Source organism: Rhinopithecus roxellana, chromosome 8 (assembly GCF_007565055.1).
Source record: "Rhinopithecus roxellana isolate Shanxi Qingling chromosome 8, ASM756505v1, whole genome shotgun sequence".
Lineage (NCBI taxonomy): Eukaryota > Metazoa > Chordata > Mammalia > Primates > Cercopithecidae > Rhinopithecus > Rhinopithecus roxellana.
Window position 1 is genome coordinate 79,436,269 of NC_044556.1, and position 15,356 is coordinate 79,451,624.

Genomic DNA, 15,356 nt, shown 5'->3' on the forward strand with positions numbered 1-15,356 from the left:
CAGGCCCCGCCCGCGACTGGCCTCCCTCCTTTCCCGTCCCAGGACGCGTTGCGCGGCCCGGGCCGGAAGTAAGCGAATTCCCGGGTGTGTGTCTGTGTCTGTCTGTGTCTCGCAGCGGTGCGCGGCCCCGGACAAGCGCTGGGGATTCCCGTTTGAGGCGTCACTGCTATCACTGCCATCACCCCACGGAGCCACTTCTAGAGGGGAGTAGACCCGGCTCTTCGCCGGGCAGAGAAGATGTTGCCCCTGTCCATCAAGGACGATGAATACAAACCACCCAAGTTCAATCTGTTCGGCAAGATCTCGGGCTGGTTTAGGTGCGGGGTGCTGTGTTTGCGGGGAGGGGGTGTCCGGCAGAAAGGGAGAAGGCCCAGACCTCAGGATAGCCCGAGGTCCAGGGAGGGAGCGTCGGAAACTCCCCGTCAACCCCCAGCTGTGAGGAAAGGAGCATGTGAACTGGGAGGAACTTGAAAGGGGTACCCAGCCTCGGGGTCTCGGCACCTCCTTAACTCTCCCGGCTCTTTTCCACGTGTATCATTCCCAGGTCTATCCTGTCCGACAAGACGTCCCGGAACCTGTTTTTCTTCCTGTGCCTGAACCTCTCTTTCGCTTTTGTGGAACTACTCTACGGCATCTGGAGCAACTGGTAACTAAAGGGGAAAATGGTTTGGGCGGAAACAGGGTGTGAGGGAGACGAAACACTGTTTGCTTAATGCCACGTAGCTCCTCACCAGGAGGTTCATGTCCTACCTTCATTACCTACCTCTGCTGCTGAGTTGTTTTCCCATACCCGCACCAATCTGATAGGGCTGCAGTTCTTGAGTAAGATCTGAGGCCTATCCTGTGCAACTTCTGTTGTCACCCTCCCCTCCGGTTCCATCAGGCAAGACTGACAAGCCCCCTCCTTATTTTAGCAGACGGACAGAATCCTTCATTTCTAATTGGGGGCCTTAGCTTTACCCACTTTGTTGGAATTGGGAGAAACTTGTTTGCGGCCTCTCTCAGGGGGGAGTGGCATTTGGATTTCACCCTTAAGATTCTGAGAGTATATTTGAGATGTTCTACTTAGTTTGTTACTGGGGCTTGGAATGGGAGGTTTTATAAAGGGATATCCGGAGAAATATGTGTCATTCTCTTTTCTCTTTAATGCCGAAACTGTCTCATGATTTTCCTCTAGTGTTAACTGCGATGTAAAAATCCCATATAGTTTTCTAGAAACAACATTTCTTGGATTTTGGTGGCACCTTTGAGGGTTTTTCCTTTTTGTTTTTGAAACATCCTTAGGAGGAGGAAAATCTAGTGTGTAACTCTATGGCAGTGAAGTTACTATTATTCAGGTATTTGCTGTTGAGTAACTTAAGGTCTTATGAAGTTGTTCTGCTAACAATGAGACTGTCACATTCCTAGGTGTACTAATTCTGTCTTTAGATCCCATACTCGTTCAAAACTCTGAAGAAAGCCAATACTCAGAATTGTACATAAAGCTTCAGGATGTTGTTGGGTTCCCTGTACTAAATCTTGGACTCTAGATTAAGAACCTGTTTTCTATTTGTTAAGTAGACTTAGTCTCTGTTATTTAAGACCCATTTTCAGAGAAAATTGCTGTCCTTGATCTTCTGTTGAGATCCAACATTGACAGGTAATCTCACCAGGTTTTGTGACATGTATACTTTTATGTAATGCGTGGGCTTCTTTCAGTTCAACCATCAATTCAGTTCTACAAAAAATAATAACCAGCAGATTATGAAAGTTATTGGTTTAGTCAACAGTTGTGTATAAAGGCATATTGGCACAATGAAATCTTCATATATGTAATAACCATTTTGAATCCTTTGGGAATCAGATGTATTTATTTCAAGGATACCCCATCATAGATTAATTCTTTAATCCCATAATATTAACACACTTTAATATACTGTAGATGTTAAAAGCACTTGTACTTGAATAATCACACTTTATCATAAATACGTATTACAGTATATTTTACATTTTTCTCTTCCTAAATTATGCCATAATTTTGGCATATGTGCTGATTGTATCAAGAGTGTATCATAACTTATATATGCATATTTTGCTACAGATAGTTTCTATTGAAATGTTTCACTATGGCTTTCCATTGCATAAGTCACTCTGTGAAATATCTCATTCAAGAGATTCATACTTGAAGTTCCTAAACCACCTTTCATGGAAAGTTAAGTATATAGTAACTCTTCTGATCTGTAGAGATCTATTGGGGAGATTACTAAAACCGTTATTTTTTAAGTCACTATGCATCAGTGCATGACAAAAACATTGGTTGTAGATGACTTGTTCTTTTACCCTTAGGTGACTTGCTCCTCTTTACTGGTACAGCTTATACTGCTTTTCATTGTGTTATGTCTTCTAGCTAGATTTGAAATCTAGCTCCAGTGTGTGTTGTACTTAGATCATTTAGCACGTATCTGTCATCTCATGCCCATTTATGTTAATCTCCATATCTACAACCAATTATTCTTAAATATTAATTTTTAATACAGATCTCTTCTTATTGACATTTGGGCAGATTTAGACATTTCTCTGGCCTTTTAATAATCTGGCTTTCTGTGTTTTTTATTTAGACACCAAAATTTTTAGTTCCTTTTGTTGACTGATCAATAATTTCTTTATATGACCAGAAGATTATCTGTGTTCTCGTAGGTTCAATTAGCTTTTCAATTCCTTGATTAAATTTCTTCCAAAACTCATTTTTCCTGTAGACGACTAAAACATGAATAAAACACTCACTTCACAAATAAAGGTTCATAGAAACAGTTGATCTAATTTTAACAAATGTTAAATTGTTCTGGTTCTTTTTCAGAGCCTTCATTTTAAAGGAAGAACTTACAGTTGATTTATATTTTTGGTGATGAGTAGGTATCTTCAGTGGAAGAATAGGTAATTGTTGTATATTTTCCCCCCTCAATAAATATCTGCTACCCTTCACCTTCCCACTAGAATGTAAACTGTATCAACATAGGGATCTTTTCTATCTTATGTAGGCACTTCAGTACATAGAACATAGTGGATGCTTAATACATATTTGCTAAATGAAAGAATGAGGGAATGATTAATGTATGGAATTACGTTACCTATACTAAAAATGGTAACTACCCCTGTTAAGGAAAAACAGCAATGACAAAACATTACATTACATTCTGTCACTCTTAGGAATTGGGAGGAATAGGCTGGGCGCGGTGGCTCAAGCCTGTAATCCCAGCACTTTGGGAGGCCGAGATGGGCGGATCACGAGGTCAGGAGATTGAGACCATCCTGGCTAACCCAGTGAATCCCCATCTCTACTAAAAAAATACAAAAAACTAGCCGGGTGAGGTGGCCGGCACCTGTAGTCCCAGCTACTCGGGAGGCTGAAGCAGGAGAATGGCGTAAACCCGGGAGGTGGAGCTTGCAGTGAGCTGAGATCTGGCCACTGCACTCCAGCCTGGGCAACAGAGCGAGACTCTGTCTCAAAAAAAAAAAAAAAGAAAAAGAAAAGAAAGAAATTGGGAGGAATATGGTAGAAATTCTGTATGTGATTTTTCGCTTCCTTCTAGTATTTTATTTTTCATTTACTAATTTATTGTTGAGTAACTGACTAATCTCAAGGTAACATAGTGTAAGAATGTGGTTTTGTATCATCTAGGGTTAAGTTTGTTTTCAAGTTACAGAAAAACTCTGCACATCTGTAATCTCAGATACATGGGAGGCTGAGACACCAACATCGCCTGAACCTGGGAGGCAGAGGTTGCAGTGAGCCGAGATTGTGCCACTGCCCCGCAGCCTGGGTAACAGAGTAATACTCTGTCTCAAAACAAAACAAAAACCTAAATTAATGGTTGCTTAAGCAAGATAAAACTTCATTTCCAAGATGGGTAGTGTTTGAGCCATCCCTGGCAGCATAATGTCTGGAATGCAGAGAAGAAGAGGTAAAAGGTGTGCACGTTGTTTTTTTTTTTTTTTTTTTTTTTTTTTTTAGATTTATCTGGATGCTAATACACGATGCTTTCACTAAACCTTTATCACATGGTCATGCCTAGTTGCAAATATATTCTTTATTCTACTCAACCATGTATTCTGTGGAAAGTCCGGGATTTTTTACTAAGGAAGAAAGGGAATATGTAGATAGTGTAGGTTCTGGAAGTGGGACTTGAGAGAGAGAGAGACAAACTAACGTATCATCTTCTGTAGGTGGAAAATTGAGGCCTAGAGTTTTTTACTTTGCAAGTGAGCAGCAGAGCCTACAGCACCTATTATCTAAGTTTGATGTCCAAAACAATCACACTTGTTTTCTAGTATCTCAATATAGTTTCTGTGTTTTTATGTTCTTACATTTTTACTTCGTTATTAACAGATTTAATTTCAGTCGTGTTTCTTACCAAAGCTCTTGCAACCGTTTTTCCCTTAGACATAGAAGACACTCAGGTAACTCTGAAGGTTAATGTCTTTGTGTTAACAAAGTAAATATTTGTTGAAAAAATGTTTAAGACAATACCAGACATTGTTTTGGTTCTACTTCAATATAATATTTCACAGCAGATGTTTGTAAAGTAATTCCTTAGTGAAGAAAAATAGTTCTATCAATCACATGTTTTTCTATTAAAATTTTCATATATTTTAGTCTTTTAAAATCAACTTTTTCCTTCTCAAAAGGCAGCATTACTTACCAGCTTATGGTGATGCCTTTTGCTTTCCTATAATTTTATTTTCCACCTTAAAAATATAGATAAGTATTCCATTTTGCTTAGACTTTTTTTTTTTTAAAGTAAGGGACTATGTAATGGAATGTGGTGGAGTTGTGGGTTATTTCACTGTAACTCATTTAGTTTACTGACTTTGCTAATGTCAGGATTCTAAGAATTTTCTAATTTCCTGATAATAAATTGATAGTTAATGTTTTTCCATGACTTTGACTTTCCACATCGTGGAAACTACCTGGTAAGGGATTTCTGAATTAGGATCATTCCTTATTTTCAATTTTGAACACATGTTTAACAAACAGTAGAAATATACTGTTAGCTTAGTTACCAATAGACCTTTTAAACCATTTTTTATCATTGGCTGTTTTAAACCTATATAAAAGTGGAGAGTTTAATGGACCTCATGTACCCATCACCCAGCCTTAACATTTATCAATACATGGTCTATCTTATTTCATCTGTTGTCCCTGTCCCGCTATTGGAGTGTTTTAAAGCAGATACAAGATGTAATTTCTTCTATAACTATTTCATTATGCTTCTCTAAAAGATAAAATCAACCCCCTCTTTAACATAACAGAAAACCATTATCACCTATGAAAGTTAATGACTCATTAATATCCAGCTAGTGAGTATTCAGGAGTCCCTCATTGTCTCATAAATGCTTTTTATGTTTGGTTTTACAGATTAGAAATCAAACAAGATCCATACATAGTATTTAGCTCATATGTCTCTTAAGTCACTCTTAATTTATAGGTTCTCTTTCTCGCTTTCTTTGTTTTTGCCTCCAATATACCCTAAATAAAGTTCTTTTCAAAAATTTTTTTTGCTATATATTCTATTGACATTTGTGCTGTTTTTGCTTCTGTATTCATGTATTGAGGTTTCTCCTTTATACACGAAGATGTTTTCTTTTTCTTTTTTTTAAGGCAGAGTCTTACTGTGTTGCCCAGGCTGGAGTGCACTGGCGCGATCTTGGATCACTGCAGCCTCCGCCCCCTGAATTCTAGCAATCCTCCTGCCTCAGCCTCCGAAGTGGCTGGGAGTACAGGTGTGCGCCACCACTCCTGGCTAATTTTTTTATTTTTAGTAGATAGGGAGTTTTGCTGTGTTGGCCAGGCTGGTCTCAAACTCCTGACCTCAGGTGATCCACCCACCTTAGCCTCCCAAAGTGCTGGGATTACAGGCATGAGCCACTGCGCCTGGTCGGTTTTCCATGTTAAAATGTCTTTAGAAGGTAGTCATTTAAAAAAGTTTGTAAATACATTTTAGAGAAACTAGCAGTTTGAAGAGGAGTCTACAAGTACATGGATTTTCACAACCAGCTTACTTTATCATGGTTTACTTTGGTGTTTCAGTCATATAACCTTAGGTATTCTCTGTGCTACCTTTATTTTTTAAGGAAATTTATACCATATAGTTTAAATATAATTCATAATCAGAAACATTTTCTAAGATTGAATATGAACAGTAAAATTGACATCCCTCATAAGCAGTATTTTTACATGTGATAGGTGAGCAGAGAACTAAAAAAAGTAGACTGTTTTTCCCATGAGTTTGTGTATTTGCAGGTAGGTAATTTTTAAATCATGGTATCAGGTTTAAGGGAAGAGATCTCATATTGCAGTGTTTTAAAAGAACATAATGTTCTTCCATCTCAGAAGAGGAAGTAGTTTTTCAGGTAGTCACAATTTATTAAGTACTAAAAATAATATTTTAATGCTAATTAAGTTTACTTAAAATTTAAGTAAAATTTCATTTTGGTGAGTATTAAAATTGCCGTGCTATATCCACACCTCTTTAAAAGAAACTTGACTGCTATTGTATGCAAAAGAAATTTACTTTTTTTTTTTTTTTTGCATTACGGCAATGTTTGGTGTATGTTGGATACATATAAAATAAATTTGTTAAAAAAAAGGAGTGTGTATTAGTTTGCTAGGCTGGTCTAACAAAACACCACAAACTAGGTGGCTTAAACCACAGAAATTTATTGTCTCACAATTCTGGAGATTAGAAGTCTGAGATCAAAGTATCATCAGGGTTGATTTCTAATGAGGACTCTGAAGAAAAATCTGTTCCACGATCTTTCTGTAGCTTCAGTTGGTTTGCTGGTAATCTTGGACAGTCTTTGGTTTGTAGGAGCATCACCTAATCTCTTCCTTATCTTCGCATGGTGATCTATGTGTCTTCTTCCAAATTTCTCTTTTTTATAAGGACACTGGATGAGGGCTCACCTTAATGACCTAATATTAACTAATTATATCTGCATCGAGCCTGTTACTAATAAGGTCACATTCACAGGTACTAGAGGTTAGGACTTCAACATATGAATTTGGGGGCAGGAACACAATTCAACCCATGACAGTGTTTTACTGAATATATAGTGAAATAGATAGTAAAATATAGATCAATAAATCAGTAAATGTTTGCTTTTATTTATTTAGAATGAATGCCCTGCCTTTTAAAACTGATTACAGTCATTTCAAATAAAAGCTGTATATACTAATAAAGCACTTCCATTAAGAAATAAAAACATTAAGAAACCATACCTAGGGAGGAAAAACTAAACCTATTAAATATGTAGTCTAGTTTAGCTCCCAAAATTGACTTTTAAATTTAGTTATAAAATTCCATAAAGTGAACACAATTCTATCATTTTATCAGAGTAGAAAGATAGTTTTCTGAAACCGTATTTTAACAGTATTTTGCCATATTAGTCTTTTCATGGAAAAGATTTCAGAAAACAAAATCATAGACAATGTCTTTATTAGTGGTTTTATCACAGTATAGAGAAATTCTTCACATGAGTCTTTCATACTTCAAAATAAAGTTAAATCATTATTTTCCATGTTACATAGATGTTGTGGTTCAAGTGTGTAATTTTCGGTAATCTATCCAAGGGCAAATCTTAAAATATTAAATCTAAGAGAATTACATGAATAACATGCCCCTTACCTTGTTCTCATGTATCCGTTTTATTATTCTGCTTTTCCATTTATTCACCAATTCTCATTCTGCTTTGAGTTAGATGTCAGATGAAATGGTTAAAGTACTGTCTGCGCTTAAACTTACTAATATATTTCAGTGGAATAAATAAGGTTCATGATAAAAGTTTAAGACGATTTCTAAAATCTTTTGTAGTGATTTGGCAGAGGTTTATAAATTATTGTGCTTTTTCTTGTTGGTAAATAAAGTGCTTTGACTTAGTTTCTAATTATATAATTATTCCAAATTATGAGAAAAATTTAAAACCATGCTTTTTCTGTATGTGTGAAGAATATTTTTGACTTTTAGTTTGTAGCACTTCCAACTGATGAAAGCTCTAGCATCTAGCCAAATATTAAGAGGTATGGGTTGTGCTTGGGAACACCAGGTATTGTAAGCATTAATAATAGTTAATAATAATCAATGTAATTTATTAATAATTAGTAACAGGAATATTAGTGTTGTTTTAATGTGGCAAGCATTGTGGTAAATGTTTCACATATATTAACTCCATTATTATAACAATTATGTCACTTTTATACTATTACTCTGTTTAAGTAATGGCTAAATCGAGGCACAAAGAAGTTAAGCAACTTACTGGTCACAGAACTAGTAAATATGGAGCTGGGATTTGAACCCAGGTACTCTGACTTCAGAAGCTTGTTTTTAAAGACTGAACTGATGATTGCTTTCAGAAAATTTTTATTGACTTCAAGTTCACGGATTTCTTTCCTCAGCTGTGTCCAGTCTGTGATAAGACAATTGGAAGAATTCTTTATTGCTGATAACTTGTTTTTTGTTTCTAGCATTTCCATTTGATTATTTTTTGTATTTCCCACTTCTTTACCAAATTTCCCATTGGTTCATAATATTTTATCCACTTTTTCCATCGATCCTTTAGCATATTAATTACAGTTTATGATAGCTCCAGTATCTGGGTCAATATCTTGGTCTGGTTCTGTTAACTGCTTTTTCCGTAGTGACTTCTTTTTTTTTTTTTTTGGGTCTTTTTGTGTGTCTTGAAATTTTTTATCAAATATTAGACATTATGAGTAAAAAACAGTAGATACTGGGGTAATAGTATTTATGATCGGAAATAGATATGCCTTGTCTGTTAGACCACCAGTTGGTTAGAGTTTGTGCTTTTAGTAGTCCCTGTATGGTGCCTATGCCATAGAAGCTCTTTTCTTTATGCTCTTACCCCTACCCAAGCTATAGACTGCTCTTCCTTGTTACTCAGTACCCAGTTTATGGTGAAGGCAGAGGGGTATTTGTTGACTTTGACCCAAAACCTCTGTCTTTGGTAGATTCTGTAAGCCTAAACCTCAGGAGTATGATTTTTGTCAACATTTTTACTCCTCCTGTGAAGCCAAACTCTGCTCTGTGTATGTGTATGGTCCTGGATGGAAACAACTTTCCTGCTCCATCCTCAGTGGTAGCAGAACGTCTGCTTTGTGTTGGTAGAGGATTTCCTGCCCTTCTTTTGGTGGCTTTTCTTAGTAGGTGCTTTAGTATGTATAATATTAATCTTTAAATTATCACAAATAATATGTCATTTCATGTATCTGATAAGAACCTTATTTAATACACTTTGATTTTTTTATTCCATTCTGTGTGCTATTATTGTCATACCTTAGGTTGTTGACAGCATTTTTTTTTTTTTTGGTCTTTCAATACTTTAAAGATGTTGCTCCATTGCATTCTGGCTTGAATAGTTTCTGAAGAAAAACATGCTATAAATTGTATTTTTATTTTTCTAATTTAATTTTTCTCTTTTTTCCCCTCTGGTTTTCTAAGATTTTTTCTTTCTCTTTGGTGTTTAGTGATTTGTGAAGTGTTTAGGGTTTTTTTGCTTGCTTGGGATTCATTAAGCTTCTTGGATCTGTGATTTATTTTCTTTTATGAATTTCAGAAAACTCTCAGACATTTTCTTTTTAAATGCTTTTCCTTTCTTTTTTTCTTTTCAGTTCCCGAGACTCTAAATACATATATTTTAGTATGCTCAATATTTCCAGACTAGTTTGGGAAAGTTTGTATGTTTGTTTTCACTCCCTTTTCTCTTTGTGTTGCACTTTGTATAACTTCTTTTGACCTAACTGATTCTTTCTGTGTCCAGTCTGCTCAGAAGCCCATGACTATTATTACTCCATATTGTAATTTTACAAAAAATTATCATTTCCATTATATTATTTTATAGTTTTTATCTGCGGAAATTCTTCATTTGTTAATGAATTTTCTCTGATTTTATACCACATCCTTTGACATATTAATTGTATTTGTTTTAAAGTCCTATCTAATAGTTCCAACATCTGGGCCATTTCTGGTTCTGTTGACTGTTGTAACTCTTAACAATGAGTCTCTTTTTATTTTTTCTTGATTTTGTCATTGAGTGCTGGACATTGTTTAAAAGAATAATAGAGACTGTATATGTCTGGAAATAGGCACACCTATTTTTCTGCCTGGCCATTAATATGGGAGTTTTGAAACTATCTGGTCAATAGTTGAACTGGGTTTGAGCTGGGTTTTGTGTTTTGTTGTTGCTGATTTCATCAAATCACAGCCTTTACATTTTTCAGTGGTTCCTAGTACTTTGTGATTAGTATTGCATTTGGAGTACTGGAGGATTTTTTCTGGGTTCTTGCTCCACTCTCAGCTTTTAGCAAGTTCTGCACATATCTCTTTGTGCTCTCACTGGTAGTTTACCATTCCCTATACTTTATTCAAGGCTTGGTGGGGAGGGTAGGACTCGGTTCTCTTGTTGTATCCCTAGTCAGGCAAACCTGTGCACCTGAGTGTCAGGATGAGTATTAATGATCCTGCAGCTCTCCCTGTCTCTCAGCCTGTCCCCACTGTCCTCAGCCTGGTATCAAAAGGGAGGAGCAGGATACTCAACAATAGCAGACCTTTGCGTTGTAAGATCCTGGGTGCAAGTAGGTATCAGCCTCGTCCCAGTAGTAGATGGCTTTTTTTTCCTACCACTCTTTCAGTGGCAGCTGACCTTTGCAAGTGACCAAGGGGTGGTCACATTCCTACCTCTCACTCAGCAGCAGATGGTTTTGTTTCTGCCTCTCTCACAGCAGCTGGGCTTTTCCTTGTGCAGGAAAAATTATCTGCGGAATGCTTTTCCTTCCGCATGAGGGTTTACTTTTTAGATATTTGAAACTTATCCTCAATAGCTATCTATATAGCATATTTAAATTGTTGTTTTAGATGGTTAATTCCTGATGAACAAAAGCTGAATCTTAGACTTTCAGAGAAGGATGCCTACTATTTGGTTTTTATTGTAATTTGTCAATGTGTTTGTTCTTTTCCAGCTTAGGCTTGATTTCCGACTCTTTTCACATGTTTTTCGATAGCACTGCCATTTTGGCTGGACTGGCAGCTTCTGTTATTTCAAAATGGAGAGATAATGATGCTTTCTCTTACGGGTAAGACTTTAAGAAAAAACTCCTTTTTATTGAAGTATAAGATATACACAAAAAAACACTAATCTTAAGCTCAGTGACTTGTTAAAAATTGAACACACGTGTAACTTTTGAATCTCTGAAGTCCCCACTCAGGCGTCTTTGAGTTCCTACTTCCCCAATGGTAACTGGTTTCATAACTTCATGGATGAGTTTTTAAACAGTATGTAATTGGAATATACAGTAATTTGTTGAGATTGCTACCACATAGAGGAATTTCTCAACTTTTTTCTGAAGAAGAAAGTTTTAATATATGAAAATAGGCATTTTTTTTTGCTTTTGCTTTTTTCTTTTTTAATGGGTACTTTGCTGTTGATTTATTTAAAATCATTTTCTAATATGGTTTTATATTATCCTCTTTAGCTCTGCTTTTATGTAACAGTTCTTATATGCTTGCTGATTTGGACAATTAATCAAATATTTGTAGAGTATCTTTATGCTGAAGGGACTACATTGGATCATCTTAGAGGCATAATTTGATTTCCGCCACCTCTGATTGGAGGAAGCAATGGATTTTTTCATTATTTGATTACACTAAGTGTTTCCTTTTTTGAGTTCATAGAGTATTTTGCAATATAACTGTATATACGTGTAAGCAGAGCTCAGGATGCAATACTCTGTTTCTTTCTCTTCCCCACCCTTTTGTCTTTTCTATTCCTTCTCTCTTCTTTCTTTTTTTTTTTTTTTTTTTTTTTTTTTTTTTATTATACTTTAAGTTCTAGGGTACATGTGCATAACGTGCAGGTTTGTTACATATGTATACTTATGCCATGTTGGTGTGCTGCACCCATCAACTCGTCAGCACCCATCAATTCATCATTTATATCATGTATAACTCCCCAATGCAATCCCTCCCTCCTCCCCCCTCCCCATGATAGACCCCAGTGTGTGATGTTCCCCTTCCCGAGTCCAAGTGATCTCATTGTTCAGTTCCCACCTATGAGTGAGAACATGCGGTGTTTGGTTTTCTCTTCTTGTGATAGTTTGCTAAGAATGATGGTTTCCAGCTGCATCCATGTCCCTACAAAGGACGCAAACTCATCCTTTTTTATGGCTGCATAGTATTCCATGGTGTATATGTGCCACATTTTCTTAATCCAGTCTGTCACAGATGGACATTTGGGTTGATTCCAAGTCTTTGCTATTGTGAATAGTGCCGCAATAAACATACGTGTGCATGTGTCTTTGTAGTAGACTAATTTATAATCCTTTGGGTATATACCCAGTAGTGGGATGGCTGGGTCATATGGTACATCTAGTTCTAGATCCTTGAGGAATTGCCATACTGTTTTCCATAATGGTTGAACTAGTTTACAATCCCACCAACAGTGTAAAAGTGTTCCTATTTCTCCACATCCTCTCCAACACCTGTTGTTTCCTGACTTCTTAATGATTGCCATTCTAACTGGTGTGAGATGGTATCTCATTGTGGTTTTGATTTGCATTTCTCTGATGGCCAGTGATGATGAGCATTTTTTCATGTGTCTGTTGGCTGTATGAATATCTTCTTTTGAGAAATGTCTGTTCATATCCTTTCCCCACTTTTTGATGGGGTTGTTTGTTTTTTTCTCGTATATTTGTTTGAGTTCTTTGTAGATTCTGGATATTAGCCCTTTGTCAGATGAGTAGGTTGCAAAAATTTTCTCCCATTCTGTAGGTTGCCTGTTCACTCTGATGGTAGTTTCTTTTGCTGTGCAAAAGCTCTTTAGTTTAATTAGATCCCATTTGTCAATTTTGGCTTTTGCTGCCGTTGCTTTTGGTGTTTTAGACATGAAGTCCTTGCCCATGCCTATGTCCTGAATGGTACTACCTAGATTTTCTTCTAGGGTTTTGATGGTATTAGGTCTAACATTTAAGTCTCTAATCCATCTTGAATTAATCTTCGTATAAGGGGTAAGGAAAGGATCCAGTTTCAGCTTTCTACTTATGGCTAGCCAATTTTCCCAGCACCATTTATTAAATAGGGAATCCTTTCCCCATTTCTTGTTTCTCTCAGGTTTGTCAAAGATCAGATGGCTGTAGATGTGCGGTATTATTTCTGAGGACTCTGTTCTGTTCCATTGGTCTATATCTCTGTTTTGGTACCAGTACCATGCTGTTTTGGTTACTGTAGCCTTGTAGTATAGTTTGAAGTCAGGTAGCGTGACGCCTCCAGCTTTGTCCTTTTGACTTAGGATTGTCTTGGCAATGCGGGCTCTTTTTTGGTTCCATATGAACTTTAAAGCAGTTTTTTCCAATTCTGTGAAGAAAGTCATTGGTAGCTTGATGGGGATGGCATTGAATCTATAAATAACCTTGGGGAGTATGGCCATTTTCACGATATTGATTCTTCCTATCCATGAGCATGGTATGTTCTTCCATTTGTTTGTGTCCTCTTTGATTTCACTGAGCAGTGGTTTGTAGTTCTCCTTGAAGAGGTCCTTTACATCCCTTGTAAGCTGGATTCCTAGGTATTTTATTCTCTTTGAGGCAATTGTGAATGGAAGTTCATTCCTGAATTGGCTCTCTGCTTGTCTGTTGCTGGTGTATAAGAATGCTTGTGATTTTTGCACATTAATTTTGTATCCTGAGACTTTGCTGAAGTTGCTTATCAGCTTAAGGAGATTTTGGGCTGAGACGATGGGGTTTTCTAAATATACAATCATGTCATCTGCAAACAGGGACAATTTGACTTCTTCTTTTCCTAACTGGATACCCTTGATTTTTTTCTCTTGCCTGATTGCCCTAGCCAGAACTTCCAACACTATGTTGAATAGGAGTGGTGAGAGAGGGCATCCCTGTCTTGTGCCAGTTTTCAAAGGGAATTTTTCCAGTTTTTGCCCATTCAGTATGATATTAGCTGTGGGTTTGTCATAAATAGCTCTTATTATTTTGAGGTACGTTCCATCAATACCGAATTTATTGAGCGTTTTTAGCATGAAGGGCTGTTGAATTTTGTCAAAAGCCTTTTCTGCATCTATTGAGATAATCATGTGGTTCTTGTCTTTGGTTCTGTTTATATGCTGGATTACGTTTATTGATTTGCGAATGTTGAACCAGCCTTGCATCCCAGGGATGAAGCCCACTTGATCATGGTGGATAAGCTTTTTGATGTGCTGCTGAATCCGGTTTGCCAGTATTTTATTGAGGATTTTTGCATCAATGTTCATCAGGGATATTGGTCTAAAATTCTCTTTTTTTGTTGTGTCTCTGCCAGGCTTTGGTATCAGGATGATGTTGGCCTCATAAAATGAGTTAGGGAGGATTCCCTCTTTTTCTATTGATTGGAATAGTTTCAGAAGGAATGGTACCAGCTCCTCCTTGTACCTCTGGTAGAATTCAGCTGTGAATCCATCTGGTCCTGGACTTTTTTTGGTGGGTAGGCTATTAATTGTTGCCTCAATTTCAGAGCCTGCTATTGGTCTATTCAGGGATTCAACTTCTTCCTGGTTTAGCCTTGGGAGAGTGTAAGTGTCCAGGAAATTATCCATTTCTTCTAGATTTTCTAGTTGATTTGCGTAGAGGCGTTTATAGTATTCTCTGATGGTAGTTTGTATTTCTGTGGGGTCAGTGGTGATATCCCCTTTATCATTTTTTATTGCATCTATTTGATTCCTCTCTCTTTTTTTCTTTATTAGCCTTGCTAGCGGTCTGTCAATTTTGTTGATCTTTTCAAAAAACCAACTCCTGGATTCATTGATTTTTTGGAGGGTTTTTTGTGTCTCTATCTCCTTCAGTTCTGCTCTGATCTTAGTTATTTCTTGCCTTCTGCTAGCTTTTGAATGTGATTGCTCTTGCCTCTCTAGTTCTTTTAATTGTGATGTTAGAGTGTCAATTTTAGATCTTTCCTGCTTTCTCTTGTGGGCATTTAGTGCTATAAATTTCCCTCTACACACTGCTTTAAATGTGTCCCAGAGATTCTGGTATGTTGTATCTTTGTTCTCATTGGTTTCAAAGAACATCTTTATTTCCGCTTTCATTTCGTTATGTACCCAGTAGTCATTCAGGAGCAGGTTGTTCAGTTTCCATGTAGTTGAGCGGTTTTGATTGAGTTTCTTAGTCCTGAGTTCTAGTTTGATTGCACTGTGGTCTGAGAGACAGTTTGTTATAATTTCTGTTCTTTTACATTTGCTGAGGAGTACTTTACTTCCAATTATGTGGTCAATTTTGGAATAAGTGCGATGTGGTGCTGAGAAGAATGTATATTCTGTTGATTTGG

General features: G+C 36.9%; 1 protein-coding gene across 5 annotated transcripts in view; it reads left to right on the forward strand.

Annotated features, from left to right (window-relative positions):
• Positions 1-47: 47 nt before the first annotated feature.
• SLC30A7 (solute carrier family 30 member 7) overlaps positions 48-15,356 on the forward strand; it is a 106,378-nt gene continuing 91,069 nt past the window's right edge. For all 5 annotated transcript variants that reach the window (XR_004058947.1, XM_030936824.1, XM_030936822.1 and 2 more), the window contains exons 1-3: positions 48-317; positions 545-646; positions 11,009-11,122. Coding sequence is in view for 4 of the 5 variants with exons in the window: in XM_030936824.1 (XP_030792684.1) it covers positions 238-317; positions 545-646; positions 11,009-11,122 (296 nt within the window). In the remaining variant the exon portion in view is untranslated. The remainder of the gene's footprint in view (positions 318-544; positions 647-11,008; positions 11,123-15,356) is intronic.